The sequence below is a fragment of the Megalobrama amblycephala genome, linkage group LG22, assembly GCF_018812025.1.
Source record: "Megalobrama amblycephala isolate DHTTF-2021 linkage group LG22, ASM1881202v1, whole genome shotgun sequence".
NCBI lineage: Eukaryota > Metazoa > Chordata > Actinopteri > Cypriniformes > Xenocyprididae > Megalobrama > Megalobrama amblycephala.
In genome coordinates this window covers 5,455,040-5,471,535 of record NC_063065.1, presented here as the reverse complement: position 1 = coordinate 5,471,535, position 16,496 = coordinate 5,455,040, and the positions used below count along the sequence as shown (strand labels likewise).

The 16,496-nt window shown below is 34.9% G+C and overlaps 1 protein-coding gene across 1 annotated transcript; it reads right to left on the bottom strand.

Annotated features, from left to right (window-relative positions):
• Positions 1–1,051: 1,051 nt before the first annotated feature.
• LOC125258253 (tissue factor-like) lies at positions 1,052–5,448 on the bottom strand. The gene is made up of 6 exons (XM_048175151.1): positions 5,214–5,448; positions 4,973–5,081; positions 3,927–4,120; positions 3,653–3,837; positions 2,228–2,399; positions 1,052–1,799 (listed from the first exon to the last, which is right to left on the bottom strand). The coding sequence occupies exons 1-6, from the start codon at positions 5,290–5,292 to the stop codon at positions 1,654–1,656; spliced, it is 885 nt and encodes a 294-aa protein (XP_048031108.1). The 5' UTR covers positions 5,293–5,448; the 3' UTR covers positions 1,052–1,653.
• Positions 5,449–16,496: the final 11,048 nt, after the last annotated feature.

Below are 16,496 nucleotides of genomic sequence, written 5' to 3'. Positions count from 1 at the left end.
GCTACAGAAATTGAAATCTACAGGTAACGCTAATATACACCAAATACACATATAGTCATGCAATGCTGATGTTGTTAACATTAACAATTTGAGAGCAAAGTATAACAGTAATAATAATTTGCACGGTTTGGCATGATCCGAGCTAAGCGATCCTTAGATTTAATCATCATTTGCAGCGCGATTTATTGTAGGGATAATACTTTTTTCCTTAGTTGGTCAGAACAAAAGTGGCAGACATGTTACTTACTTGTTCAGATGATATTTTCTAGTGAAAATTCTTATATTGGTCATACTTTCAAGACGTAGAATCTGTGATTCTGAAATACAGTATCCACACTGGCGCGGTGACTGACAGCAAGCATTAGATTCATCCGCGCTGACGAGCTGAGGCACAACGCACGTACAGATAACTGTTCCGCATATTTCAAACAAGAGATGGCGACAAAGAGGAAAAAAATAAATAAATATAATATATATATATATATATATATATATATATATATATATATATATATATATATATTACATTACATACGTACACGTAATTTTTTAAATGTATATATTACTATATATATATTCTTTAAATGTAAAACAACTTGGACCAAATATTTGACAGACAAGTCACATTTAATGGAAGGCTACTAACTTACATTTGAGGGCGCCATTGAGCTATTTAACTAATTGTTAAGTTAAACAACCTTATACTGTATCTGAGTTTGATAGGGCTGGGCGATATATCGCATGCGATTCTCACGCGCATTTCGTCAGTAAAGCTCATATCGCAGATGAATCGCCTTCGATAAAGAACGCGATATTTGCGTGGCTTATCAGTGAACTACGGCTCTGTCTATTAAATGCCGCACCATTTGAAAGCAGGTGATGGCGATTTAGCGGTAATCAGGGAACCGGCTTTACTGACGAAATGCGCGTGAGAATCGCATGCGATATATCGCCCAGCCCTAGAGTTTGATCTTTCTAACTGAATATGCATTTAAGGCATAATATACATGTTCTTTGAAGTTAGGAAATAAAAAAGGCAAAGATCAGCATGCTGATTAGTCCATGTGCATTATTGTATATTTATTTTTTTTTGTTTAAAAATCACATAAGTACCATTCCCACTGAATTCACAGGTCTGTAGTATAATGATTCATGTTGTATACCAAAATGGAACAAAACACCAGATTTAACTTTTTTTTTTTGATTAATGGTTAACCATGTACAGTTGCAATGTGAAAAAAATTAAATTAGAAAAGCGTTTCACTGTTACAACACAAATATACAAAAAACGAATACAGTTTACAGTATTAAGCTAAAAAAATAAATTACTTCTTTCATTTAATAAAATATGAGCAGATTTTGATTCTCCCAAGTGTGTACAAAAAACCCTATCTTAAATCATACAGTATTTCCATTTGTTAGCAAGTAGATGAAATTAGGTAGTGCTTATAAAAACGTCTATACAGTACAATTCAGTGTCCGACTAAAGAACCCACCACCTGGCAGTACAAAGATCTTGTCTTCCTAAAATATATGTCTAACATATCTACATTTTGAGGTTTCACAGAAACACTATTTTTCCACTGTTTTATGGAGGAACCGGATGCCATCCTCCCTTCATAAGGGAGAGTCCAAATTAGACGTCCACACTCCTCACACACCTTTCAATGGTAATCCCTCTTTTCCTTTGTTTTCCGCTTGCTTTCTTCGTCTGCAGCACATCACGATGACAATAATGATTGCTATTATTGCCAAAATGATGATAAGAATGGCTCCAATGATGACACCCATGCCGTACTCTGCAAAAACATTACATCATCATCATTATGGTCACACAAACACTCGATTCAGTGATGAGTTTGATGGATGCCACAGGAATTCTATTGGTCCCTAGACGCTGATATGATTCAATCACAATCGCAATCCGCCCAACAGACACATTTCTTATCAATTATGAGTTGCATTAAATGTCTCAGTCAGTGCTGTGAATCACACATTCATAGAGTCCATATTATCCTCTGATATGATACTATATCAGCTATCCGACACTTCATAAATGGATGCGTTACAGCTAGAATCCAGATCAGGGGAGTGAGTCTATTTTGGGAAAATGATTCACTTCCTATCAAGACCAAATTCCCAACGTTTGCTTTTCCTGGGACTGTTGTGCTGAAAATCCCTGACAGATCAAGTTTAAGTCTTGTTATTTAAAGAGTGAAAGCATTACCTTTAAAGAAAGATGTTTCTTCTTCTGGAGAGCACTGGATGTTGCTGAGCTCCCCGAGTTGTTTGTCTTGCGGAGCGCGGAAGGGTAGGTACGCCTGAATGTTAAAACAGTAACTCTCTCCTTTGTCCAGATCCATCAGCTCAATGATGCTGCTTTTACTGGTCATCTCTTTCTGATGAAGCCAACACATAAAATGATGTATAATATGTGTAATGTACCATATAGGTTCATGGTAACACTTTATTTTACAGTGGTCACCTTAAAATAAAGTGTAACCCAGTTTGCAATATGGTCCCATTAGTTTGATATATATATATATTAGTCAAACCAAAATTAATTCAGACACTTTGAACATTTCATTCATTATTACAGTTTATTCACTATAGTTTAAAAATGGTAATAAAATATGACAAAATCTCAGAGTTAAACTGTGTCAGAATAAATTAATCTTAATTATGTCAGAAAACACTTAAGCAGAACATGGTCAGGTCAAAGTGTCTGTATAATTTTGGTTCTAAATTTTGATCAATTTTACTGTTAGTCCACCGTACAAAGAATTTTTCGGTATAATATGTCACAGTTTACTTTATTTTGCTATCCTTACTTACATAAATGAACTATAGTGTTCTGCACCCACTAGTAAAAATATAACAAAAATGTCTGAATATATATATATATATGAATATATTTTAAAATGTATTTTATTCCTGTGACGCATAACTGAATTTTCAGCATCATTACTCCAGTCTTCAGTGTCACATGATCCTTCAGAAATCATTTGCTAGTCGAGAAACAGTTCTTTCTTATTATTAATATACACTGTAAAAAAGAAATGTTGCTTTAACTTAAAAAAAGCAAGTTACCTGGTTGCCTTCAAATTTTGAGTGCATTGAAATTAAAATTTTGAGTTAATACAATGAAGGCGATTGATTTAATCAACAGAAACTCAAAATGTTATGTTATCTGAACCACATTAATTATCTAAGTTGATTTGACATAAGAGAAAATGTGATAACAAATCATGAAAATAACATTTTACAGTGTAGAGTTCAAAAGAACAACATTTATTTAAGATATAAATCATTTGTAACATTATAAATGTCTTTACTCTCACTTTTGATCAATTTATTGCATCCTTGCGTAATAAAAGTATCAATTTATTTTTAAAAAATCTTACAAAATTTTGAATGGTAGTGTAGATTATTTGGCATAAACTATAGTTATATAGAGTAACTATAGTGTATTTTGTAACTGTCATCTTTAATGTGGATGGTTCATTTTCATTTAAGTGCAAGGAGCTAAATGATTAAATGACTTATTATTTAGTTCACATGGTATAATTTATGATCGTAATTTGCAAAGTGGCGAAAGAGCCCCGAGAAGAAAGAATGACGAAAGATAATCTGCTTTACAGACAACACTAACCTTTCCTGTGCTCTTGGCTTTCCTGTAGTAAACCTTATAAAGCAGGTCATCCCCAAAAACATCCCGAATATTCAGTCTCTTATCACGATCATTAAAGAGAGCCGTGGGGACATCTTTTACATGCAGCGTCATCTTCCTTTTGTCATCGCTTACATCTATTGTAAACTCTGGTCTGCCAATGACAGCTGAAAGAGAATCAAAGCAGAAGATCTTTAGAATGTCTCAAAATCATGTCATTAAACAGAGTGTAAAGTTGGTTGTCAAGAATACTGACTGTCATGATAAGGGGAGAATTTCTCAGAGCTGACATGAGGGAATTCAACCAGATCCGAGGAGACGCCCCGCAAGGGTTCAGACAGGATGTCGGCGCTGTAATAGGCCTTCAGGTTTTTTAGCTCTGCAGTCAGGTCGCATTCAGTGTCCATCGACCTGATACAGTGCGGTGTCCGTTCTCTGTCCTGGCCCAGTCTACAATCATTTACACAGACGTTTAGATTGTAAAAAAAAACATTTGGAAATAATAAATTTCGTTACATGAGAATAAGTGACAGGTTGGTGCCTGCTGTAACAAGTCATGGGTGTGGAACTATGCTAGAACTGCCAAATCTACACCACGTGAGAGTTTAATACAGAGCATTTTTATTCATAAAGTTTTTTTATGCATTGCACATTAATAAAAAAAGCATCTAAAACTGAAATCGTAAGTTTAATTGCTGCCTTAAAAAGTGGTTCCAAAGTTATAACTTGAAGCGTTAAATCCAATGCATTTTTTTGACCACTTTTAATTAAATTACTGATGAACATTGATCAAAAATTGAGTAAATGACATTTTGACATGTTGAATAGATGGTATCAAATGAGAAAATCCATAATATACACTTTTATTGCCCATACACCATACACTTTTATCGGTTTATGGCCATGCTGAGATTACACAGTGAGAAACCTTTTGAGATAATAAATGAATTATGACTCGATTGGTCAGAATCAATATGATCTAAGTAATATTAGATAACTGCAATAACATTAGCACTACTGTGTTAAAATAAACATTATATGCTACATATATAAAGCTCTATATGTCTACATTTGACTTTTATATTGAACTTGAGGTAACTGTAAAAGATTTAGACCATTTTCACTATTGTGTGCAAACCTTTTGATGTGATTTAATAATTTATATTTTTAAATGTAACCTGGATGGGTATATTTGCTAATTATAACACATTTTTAATAGCTATCATACTGCATTCAGAACAATGGATGTAATGATAAACATCCTGAATACTAAATGTAAAAACAAAAACACAAATGACTTACTCTGAAAATTCAACAGTGTAGGAATAATTCGTTGGTTTTGGACTCCATGTTAACATAGATTTAAAATTGATGGAGGACCAGGCTACTCTCTGTGCTTTTGGAAAGGTGTCTATAAAAGAGCAAAGCAAGTGAATCAATAAGATTGTTTTGAATAGCATGTTTTAAATTAAACGATATAAATGGTTTACACCGATAGAAAGCTGCAATAACACCCATTATATGTCACAGGTACGAGACTCACCTGAGGCGCAATCCTTCATGAAAAATGAAACCAGAACCAATATAAGCATGCGAAATTTCATTTGCCTGTTGCTTTCCATGTTGTCCCAAGGCGACAATACTAATCCAACTACAATACGAAGAACAAATAAAACTCCTTTAATCAGGTAGGATAAAAATAAGGTAGTGTATCCTCGTCCCAAGTGGTTTATAAAGTCCTCCTGACTGTGTGAAGGAGCGCAATAAACCCAGACTCCGGTTGTGATTCTAGCGAGACTAATTAAGTCCCGCCCTCTAGAACAAGTCTCTACTTATGCATATTACCATTTATGGATTTCCGCCTTCACATAGAATAACCAAAAACAGTTTAAAATAATGTAAGTTTAAAAGGAAAGGAATATTTTGAATTATTTTATTTGTAGACTTATTTAATGTATTAGTTGATATATATATATATATATATATATATATATATATATATATATATATATATATATATATATATATATATATATATAAAGTCAATTTCTATATAGACACATATATAAAAGTCTTGTAAATTAAATAAATATTGAACAAATTCTGACACGTTTCATCAAACACAAGTTGATATTTTGAATAGACCAGTACATCATTTGATGTTTAGTCACTCTTTACATGTGTGTGCACTGAAATATGCAAGTAAAAGTAGATGTCTCAATCTAAAATGGTCAAAAAGTCAAGATTACGTAAAAATGACAATCATTAGGTGGCATCATTTCAAATGTTACATCCGAGAGCTTCAACCTCATCTCTAATTAAAAAGAAATCCAAGATCAGGAATACATTCAGTTCTGAGATTATTGAATTTGAATTCCAAATGTGATTTGAAGCATTATTTGAAGGGATGAGACACAGACACCAGTGATGTAATCATGCATTATGTCACGTAAACAGGCTTTTTAACTCATTATGGGCATAAACCCCTCCGATGACCACCATGACAACACAAGAAAATACTCATGACATGCTCATGATTTGTATTTCGGGAAGTATGACTCCAGTTCTGTCCCAGTTTCAAGTGGTATGAGACGCTGGCACTGAATGCCAGCAGGGGTCTTTTGCCCATTCATCTTATGCTAATGAGCAGCTAGTACCTCACTCTCGCTTGTGGCTTTGCATGTTAAAACGCTCACAAGACTCAGCGCTTCCAGAGAAACTCACCCAAAACCACTAAGAGACATGATCAGACTGGAAAACGCAGAAGCCTTGTCATAATTTACTGTTTGAGAATCTTTTTAGGCAATTATCTGTCACTCTGTTCAAGTGTGCAGGGAAATTCAATGTCTAAACATGAACTTAATAAATTAATTTAAGCAATACAGTCATGAATTAACATCCTTGAGTTGAGTGACAGATTTTTTATATTTTTTTAGTGCATTACTTACACTCAGAAAAGAGTATCACAACTTCTGTTTCAGGGTTAGTTCACCCAAAAATGAAAATTCAGTCATTAATACTCACCCTCATGCCGTTTCACACCCGTAAGAACTTCATTCATCTTCAGAACACAAATTAAGATATTTTTGATAAAATACGATGGCTCAGTGAGGCCTCCATTGACAGCAAGATAATTAACACTTTCAGATGCCCAGAAAGCTACTAAAGACGTATTTAAAACAGTTCATGTGACTACAGTGGTTCAACCTTAATATTATAAAGCAACAAGAATACTTTTTGTGAGCCAAAAAAAAAAAGTAGCGACTTTATTTAACAATATCTAGTGATGGGCGATTTCAAAACACTGCTTCATGAAGCTAGCTAGGTAACGCCCCCAATATTCAAATCCATCAGTTACAACCCCCCAATACAATACAACCATACCAACGTTCAACCCCCCCAAAGTTGAAACCAAATCTACGCCCTTGAATATGATTATCACACCCCTCACATGAATTAAGTCATAATCTATTTTTGTTCTACAATGGATCATCTGCAGTGACTTCTCCCCATCATTCCGCCTCTGGGATTTTTCTGACCTCTCCGATTACCCAGATCATCTCAAACGAGAAACCTGTGAGAGGATGTGAGGTCTGAAACAATAGGCTGTTTGGCTGAACTCATGTTCACACCATAAAAAACCCCACACACCGCTTAAGAAAACATTTAAGCCTTATATACGGTAAAAAATTATAGCTTTAGGAAAACATTAACAAAGAACATTAATAAAAAACTGCTTTAGTTTGACCTTTCCAGAGATTACAGGAAGTGACATATTAGCCTTTCTGCAAGTGTTTCCTTTTATAGGCCGCTACATAAAACAGTGGTAAAGGATCTTGAAGGACTTGGTCACAATAAATCATCTTCGTATGAAAAAGGACAGTGCAAACATTCATATAAAAATATCTCTGTGTTTTTCATGGATACAGGGAACAACATGATTTCATGAATGAAAACATGAGTAAATGATGACTGTATATTTTGATTTTTGGATAAATTATTCCTTTAACAAAGGTCATGCTGGAAAATTAGGTCAATTTACTGCATAACAAAATTGTTCCTGTTTCAGAAGGTATATATATTTTTTCTCTCTCTCTCCGAATTGGAAACAACATCCTAATTTAAGGACCAATAAATTATGTATCAATGGAAAGTCCCTTGGACTGATGACAGATTTGGTATTACTTTCAGAGTTCCAGGACAAAGTTTTTGTGTGTGTTCGCTTGTACCTTCATCCTTTTCACAGGTTCATATTCAAACCTATATAATATTTTAGTGTTTTATATATTTTAGGAGTGAATCAAAACTTCTCAAATCTCATCACAACATGAACATCATTAATTTCTTTGCTTTGTGGGCACACAGGGTCATTTTGGGTGTATTCATGAAATCTGTTTTGTATTTTCTTGACAGAGAAAAAGTGAAGACAAGCACATAGCACTGTGAGTTTAACCCCTCTGTTTTGACAGACGGTCTCCAGGCTACACTTGATTTACCCCGAGAAGTTGGTACACTTCATTCATTCACGTGTGTCATCCTGAATCAGACTTACGTGCCATTCTGATAAGGACATGCTGGAGACAACCTGAAACTTTATTTTCGACTTTTGACGGGCTTTTACAGTAACAAGCAGCAAAAAAACACCTGATAACCTAAAACACGACACAGCAAAATCTCCAGAGTTAAATCAACTCTGCTCAGAGTACATATGGTCCCTCTCTAAATAGTGTTAAAATAACACTGAAGCAGAGATAATTAAGCAATTAATTAAGTGATGATTGTGCATTAGTGATGAACACCTGCTGTTAACAAGCAGAATCACTAAAGAAAAGAGAAACACAAGAACAGCCTTATTAATTGCTTAATTATCTCATTAACTTTAACTCTGTTTCAGTGTTACTTTAACACTATTTAGAGAGGGACCAAATGTACTCTGAGCAGAGTTGATTTAACTCTGGGGATTTTACTGTGCAGACGCATACTCAGCCAGTGAACGAATAATTACATATTGACGGAACGTATGGAGTCGCACTTCCAGAAATTCCACATCTGCTAAAGGTTCTTGACACTCTAATCACTCGCACCATTATAGCAGGTCTGGAAACAACTTCCTGTTTAACTCTGGTCTCATCTATCAACTCTTTATGCTGTTAGTCCAAATAGAGGCTGGAATTCCTGTGGCAAAAAGCAAGAGCTTCATTTTTCTCACAATTTTTTCAATTATTGGGATCGGTGCACATGTTGGCAGACATTATTCACTCCTTTCAAAGCTGCAGGCTCAGAGTCAAACAGCGGACAGCGGCTCTGGAGTAAGAACTCTGTTCTTATCTTCGGGCTGAGGACAGATGTTAGATAAGAATTGAACTGTTGATTTACATTCAGATGAAGCTGTTCCAAATACAAACCAAGTGTAAGTTATATGTGGCGAATGGCTATCAATCTTAACCAAGATTTGTACATGGGGACATTGTTCAGTCTGAAAGGCATCAATAAATCAATGTACAACTGTTTTTGCTGCTTAATATTTTAGTGAAAACTGATTTTTTCGGGGGGGGGGGGGGGGTTGATGAAAAGGAAGTTTAAAAGAAGAGCATTTATTTGAAATGGAAATCTTTTGTAATATAAATGTATTTACTGGCAATTTGTATCAATTTAATGTGTCCTTGATGAATAAAAGTATTAATTTCTTTCTTTTATGTATGTATGTATGTATGACTGGAGTAATGATGCTGAAAATTCAGCTTTGATCACAGGAATAAATTACATTTTAAAGTATATAACAGTCAATTTAAATTGTAATAATATTTCATTATATTACTGTCTTTAATGTATTTACAAAGAAAGAAAGAAAGAAAGAAAGAAAGAAAGAAAGAAAGAAAGAAAGAAAAAGAAATCTTCATGTTCAGCAAGAAAGACTTTCTCAGAAAACAAATTCATGAACAAATATTGCATGTGGTTCAGATGAAAAGCTCAATGGTTCGCATAAACAGAATACAGAAAATATGTCATTATTTATGCAGAAAAGCTTTAATATTAAACAAACTTGCAATCAAACATTTTAAACAGCATATTAGCTCAAGTTAGTGGACGAAACTTATCAAACGTACATTCCTGGGTGAAAAGGCGTATAAGAGAACTAAACAATATCACAAAAGCAAGAATGTGGTCCTGTCATTATCGTTCTTGGCAGGCTGGCATGATCTTACTGGCATGTTCTTGAAATCAGAACAAAACCAACATTAGCAAGAGAGTTTCTCTTGAATCTGTGCCATTCTCACTGTAGCTGATAACTGAAATGCTTAAGCTATATGTTGCTTTATTTGTTCATTCATTGCATATCATTGCTTGGTTATTGCTATAGGCCCAGGAATGTCTGGACTATCCATGCAAAAATCATCAAAATTGTGTGGGATGGATTTAAACATGGTCAAATGTGGGAGAGAATGACTTTTTCATTAACGGTACAGTAAGCAATTTCTGAGAAATTATGTTTATATTTGAAATCACCAAAATAAACACGCCCCTACCGATGGGCGTAGAATACACGGGGGACACTTTTAATAAAACGTAAATTTGTCCCCTGCAATGTAAATAAATCTTGATTATTATGTGAGTATTGTATTTATTTGGATGTTTACATTTGATTCTGAATGAGTTTGAGGCTATATGCTCCGTGGCTAACAGGCTAATGCTACACTGTTGGAGAGATTTATAAAGAATGAAGTTTTGTTTATGAATTATACAGACTGCAAGTGTTTAAAATGAAAATAAGAAACGATGGTAACTTTACCCACATTTAACAGTACATTAGCAACATGCTAACAAAACATTTAGAAAGACAGTTTACAAATATCACTAAAAATATCATGATATCATGGATCATGTCAGTTATTATCGCTCCATCTGCCATTTTTCGCTGTTGTTCTTGCTTGCTTACCTAGTCTGATGATTCAGCTGTGCAGATCCAGACATTAATACTGGCTGCCCTTGTGTAATGCATTGAACATGAGCTGGCATATGCAAATATTGGGGGCGTACATATTAATGATCCAGACTGTTATGTAACAGTTGGTGTTATGCCTGTTCTTCGGTGGTCTTTTAAACAAATGAGATTTATATAAGAAGGAGGAAACAATGGAGTTTGAGACTCACTGTATGTCATTTCCATGTACTGAACTCTTGTTATTTAACTATGCCAAGGTAAATTCAATTTTTAATTCTAGGGCACCTTTAATGTTTTTGAAAGAAGTCTCTTATGCTCGGCAAGGCTGCATTTATTTAATCAGAAATTACAGTAAAAACAGTAATATTGTAAAATGTTTTCTATGTGAATAAACTTTGAAATGTAATTTATTCCTGTGATCAATGCTGAATTTTCAGCATCATTACTCCAGTCTTCAGTGTCACATGATCTTTCAGAAATCATTTCTAATATGATGATTTGCTGCTCAAGAAACATGCACATGTACATAGGCCTACTGATTATTATCTGTGTTGAAAACAGTTGCTTAAAATTGTTGTGGAAACCATGATACATTTTTTTTTTTTTTTTTTTTGGATTCTTTGAAGAATAGAAAGTCACTTTTGATCGATTTAATGCATCCTTGATTAATAAAAGTATTAATTTTTCTGTCTTTTTTAATCTTACCATAAATGTTCGAATGGTATCATGGTTTCCACAAAAATCTGAAGCAGCACAACTGTTTTCAACATTGATAATAATCAGAAATGTTTCTTGAGCACCAAATCAGCATATTAGAATGATTTCTGAAGGATCATGTGATGTTGAAGACTGGAGTAATGATGCTGAAAATTCTGCTTTGACCATATATATTGTACATTTTACAATATATTCACATAGAAAACAGCTACTTTAAATTGTAATACTATTTTACAATATTACAGTTTTTACTGCATTTTTGATTAAATAAATCCAGCCTTGGTGAGCAGAAGAGACATATTTCAGTTGTACAATTACAACTGTAATGTTTCCAAACTTTTGATAGGTACTGTCTTTTCTGCCATAATCTGTGATCTTTTTCTTTTCTTTTTTTTTTACATTGAATAAAATTCATGAGGACTTAATGCACAAGTGTTTGTAGTACATAAACCAATCATTAGATTGTCATAAAATATAGGGAAAAAAATATTAGATATTGGTTATTGTTCAGCAGTGTATTTGATCAAATTAAAAGCAAGAGATGAGATTAAAAAAAAAAGAGACAAATGTCAGATAAAAACTGGCTATTACATCCAACATTTCTGTCCCCCTCACTTCTGAAATGATGGCTACGCCCATGGCCCTACCCAAAACCATCACACCACTATCTTGATAGCTCCGCTCCCTAAATTCACAAACACACCATGCAACTCAGGCACCTCCCCCTTAATGAGTGTATACGCCCCTTATTGCTGATTGGCTACAAGTGTTTTGGTGCTGGGTCCGATCCACTTTCAACAGATTTTCTCAGAAATCACTTACTACATCTTTAAATCTTTGGGTGGATAAATGTTTCCAATACTGGGGAAAAAAAAAAGGATTGTGTTTACGACTTCAGGGGATGTTCACTGACCATTGTATGATCTAACATATATTGACATTAACATAACTCATATGGATGCATAAGCGACCAAACAATTGTATGAACATGTATCTAAATGTAAAGATCTGCTTTTACCAGAAGGTCTAGATGTATTTTTCCCATACCACATTAACTCTTTTTTTTTCTTTTTGTGGCTAGAAAAAGCCTTTTGGCTGTTATTCTGTACTCCATTCTCTGTTAGTGGCTGATCAAACAAAACAGGCACCCCCTCGCGAGTCCCTTCGGAAAACTAACATCTGTACTGACCACATTCTTTCACATGTGGCTAGACTGGATTTGTACTATTAGAGGACTTTGGTTTATGAGCAAGAGCAATTACACTGCTGCCATTATTGATGGCGGTAAACACTGTAAAAAAGAAAAAAAGTTTTCCAAAGAACTTTAAAAAATGAAACAAACTCTTTGCATTGCAGAAATCATGTACAAATTTAAAATAATAACACATTATTATATAAATAATGTTTCATATTTTAAAAGTAAATGCTATATTTTTATATATTTGTCTACAGATCCCCTGCAGGACTTTCTTTACTGGTCAGAAAAGACCAAATGCCTCACCACAAAACAACATGATGAACATCTGCTAGCTGAACAGAATGCAAAGCTGCTTCTTTGGCTCCGAGTTACTGGTACGTCAACATCTCCCCAGCCATGTGACTGAATTTGAGCCGATGAGCAACAAAAATTCATTGTTATTTGTTTACCTTCCTTTCCCCATCAAACTGGCATCCTGGAGAGAAGTTAAAACAGATTTCAGAGCTTAGCCTGCTCCCTCTAGGATGCCAATTACAAAGAAAGCTTTATAGAGAGTGAAAGAGAAAACACAGCTAAATGAACATACGCATATAGACTGAGCAATGTACATGTTGTGGGTGTTCATTTGGCTTGTTATGGCTAATGTGCCTAGTGATCGACACTGCTGTGCAATTGTTTGAGTATTTTCCACATGCTGTACATCACACATTACCAAGCTGTAAACCAGACCAAACTTTATGCCCAACAGGCTGACTATGCAAGATTATATCGCATTTTTGAATCAGATTAACCTCTGCCAGCAATTGACCAAATAGCAAAGCTTTCCAGCAGTGCCATGAGTCACAGACAGACACTCAATTCAAACTAAATACACATCATTCCCCTAAATATAGCATAGTTTACTCCACCAAAAATATAAAGATGCTTGGAAACATTAAAAATATAAATTAGAAGATGAGGAGTCATTATCATGAACAAATTAGTATGAGCCACCAGAATATTTACATGGTAAACAAATTCACACCCATGTATGACTATCGTTTTACTGAAATCATCTGATGTTTGTTCCCAAATATTAGATATTAATCTATGCAAATTAAAGGAATAGTTCAGCTATACACAGTGCAGTGGCGTGCAGTGGTGTTCTGAAATGAGGAGGCACATTTTTTTTATGAATCATTGTAAATTCATGTGCATTACTCTTAAAGTTGACACATCTTCCTTGTTAAATGAACATTACTTTACAGTACATCAAAAAAGAAAAAGAAAGAAACCAAATACAATTCTATTTTGTAATTTTACATTAACAATGTAATGTTCTATTTATCAAAACCAAGTCAATCTCATCAAGCATCAAGTGTTTAAAGCATTTCTACATTCATTCCAAAATAATAACTAAAGGCAATAATAATTTAAACAATATATTTTATTTGTGTATTGCGGTTTTTCTTTTTAATTGTCAACCTAGGATATTTTGGATCATCAGTCATGCTCCATTAACACCGTCTGTCACAGATACGAATTGTATTTTTAATTTCACCAATCTGATTGCTCTAAAACCCCCCGCAGTCATCATGTTTTCAGTCCATTTCAAGTTTGATTTTGACGTGACATAAAGCGGTGATATCTAACTGTGATCTGTTCCGATTGACGCCATCATTTGTTCAGTCAAACCCACGCGCGGAAAGCGCACGTCAACGAGAGGCGGGATTTATCGCACAAACCAATCATAACCAATTACATCCAATCATAGCGCGATGGAGACGTTGCCTCCTCTCACGTGACTTTCCCCCATTCATTCTCAGTTACCCCCCACAAAACCCACCGCACGCCGGGGGTCTGATGATTTTATATGGTTTATGAGAGGAAAGGGAGGCATGACTCCGACTGTAAAGCATGACTCCTCTGTATAACTTTACCTGTGGGTGTCGCTGTTGGGCAGTGTTCCTTAAGAAATACGCTTGACTTGCGCTCTTTTTAATGTCATAATTTGTAATATTTGTGTTCTTTTATATGTAATATGGATTATTTTTCTCATCCTATTTTTTTGAGGAGGCACTGCCTCCCTTGCCTACTCAGAGGAAACGCCCCTGATACAGTGCCCTCCATAAGTATTGGAGCAGTAAAGACAAAATTGACCCTTCGCAAAGACCCGCCCCCCTTAGTTACTGTTGCTTACTTTGTCCGACAAGCCGTGGCGCTGTCACGCCACACACAATGAAAAATACATCGCGGAGCAAAGAGGACACTGACAACATGTCGACAGACAAGACAAAGCAGGTTACTTATAATATTAAACAAAGTCCCAGCTTTCAAACTGTGTAGTTATTAAAGAAATTCAAACAATAAAAACCGTTTTGTGGCTCTTTAATGTGTCGTGACCATAGTCGTGACAGATTGCTGTAGCGCCTCCCCAGACAGCAACATAGTGTGGCCCAGATCCGGTCCATATCTGGTACATGTGGATTACACGAGGATCAGATGTGGGCCGGATCTGGGCCGGCATTGCTGTCAGGGTCAGCTCAAGAGACTCGTAAACCGATCATCTCTTCCTACTAGTCCATTTATAACATCAAATAAACATGAATGAACATGAGAATGAATGTTGTTTCAAACGCGGAAAGACGTCAATATACACAATTTTTCAAGTTTAACTCCACCAAGGTTAATCTTCTAACTACTGGCTGCTTTGTCGGACAAAATGGCGGATGCGGCGTTCTGATTGGTTACATCGCTTGTCAATCAAACTCTATGGTGTCAAGACATCTATAAATATGATTAAAAGATTAATATAAGGCAGAAGTACAGAATGTCACATTTTATTATTGGCTTTTACCAACTATGTTTTACCAACTAAGAAGTGCCTCACTCACATAACCCTCTGCCTAATGTGAGCATAAGTATTGGGACTTAAAGGAAATGTATAAGTATAAAAGCTAATATTTAGCTAATATTAAAGCTAATATTTACTTAGACTGACTTGGCTAATCTAAGACCCCAAATTTCGATGATAATCTTCTTGATTGAGTTGGCAGTACTAGTGTTTTGGGTCATTGTCCTGTTGCCATATGAAGCACTTCCCAGTGAGTATTGAACACTGGTAGGCAAGACTCTTTTGTACACTTCTGAATTCATTCTTCTGATGCCATCAGTGAATAAGTCATCAATAAAGATGAGTGAGCCTGTTTCAGAGGCAGACATGCATGCCCATGACATGACACTACGCCCACCATGCTTTCCAGATGAGTTTTTTGTCTTGGATCATTTGCAGTTTCTTTTTCTCTCAAATTGGCTTAGTACTGATCAGATGTTTGATCTTGGTGAAGTCTCCTGCGAACAGCAGATTGTGAGACCAGCTTTCAGGAGGTTGCTGGTGATTTTACTGAGAGTGGTTTTAGAGTTTTTCCACAGCCCTTGACATTTGTCTATCATCAACTGCTGTTGATTTTCTCAGCTGATCTGGTCGTTGTTGGTCGCTGTTATTTATATATATATATATATATATATATATATATATATATATATATATATATATAAAAGTTTTTATATATACAAAAAAAATATATATATATATATATATATATATATATATATATATATATATAATATATACAAAAAAGTTTTTGACACTGTACAAATTGTGAATAAAAAAGGAATGCAATAATTTACAAATCTCATAAACTTATTATATTTTATTCACAATAGAATATAGGTAACATATCAAATGTTGAAAGTGAGACATTTTGAAATGTCATGCCAAATATTGGCTCATTTTGGATTTCATGAGAGCTAGAAGCGCAGGCGTTTTCTCTGGGCCAAGGCTCATTTAAAATGGACTGTGGCAAAGTGGAAAACTGTTCTGTGGTCAGACGAATCAAAATTTGAAGTTCTTTTTGGAAAACTGGGATGCCATGTCATCCGGACTAAAGAGGACAAGGACAACCCAAGTTGTTATCAGCGCTCAGTTC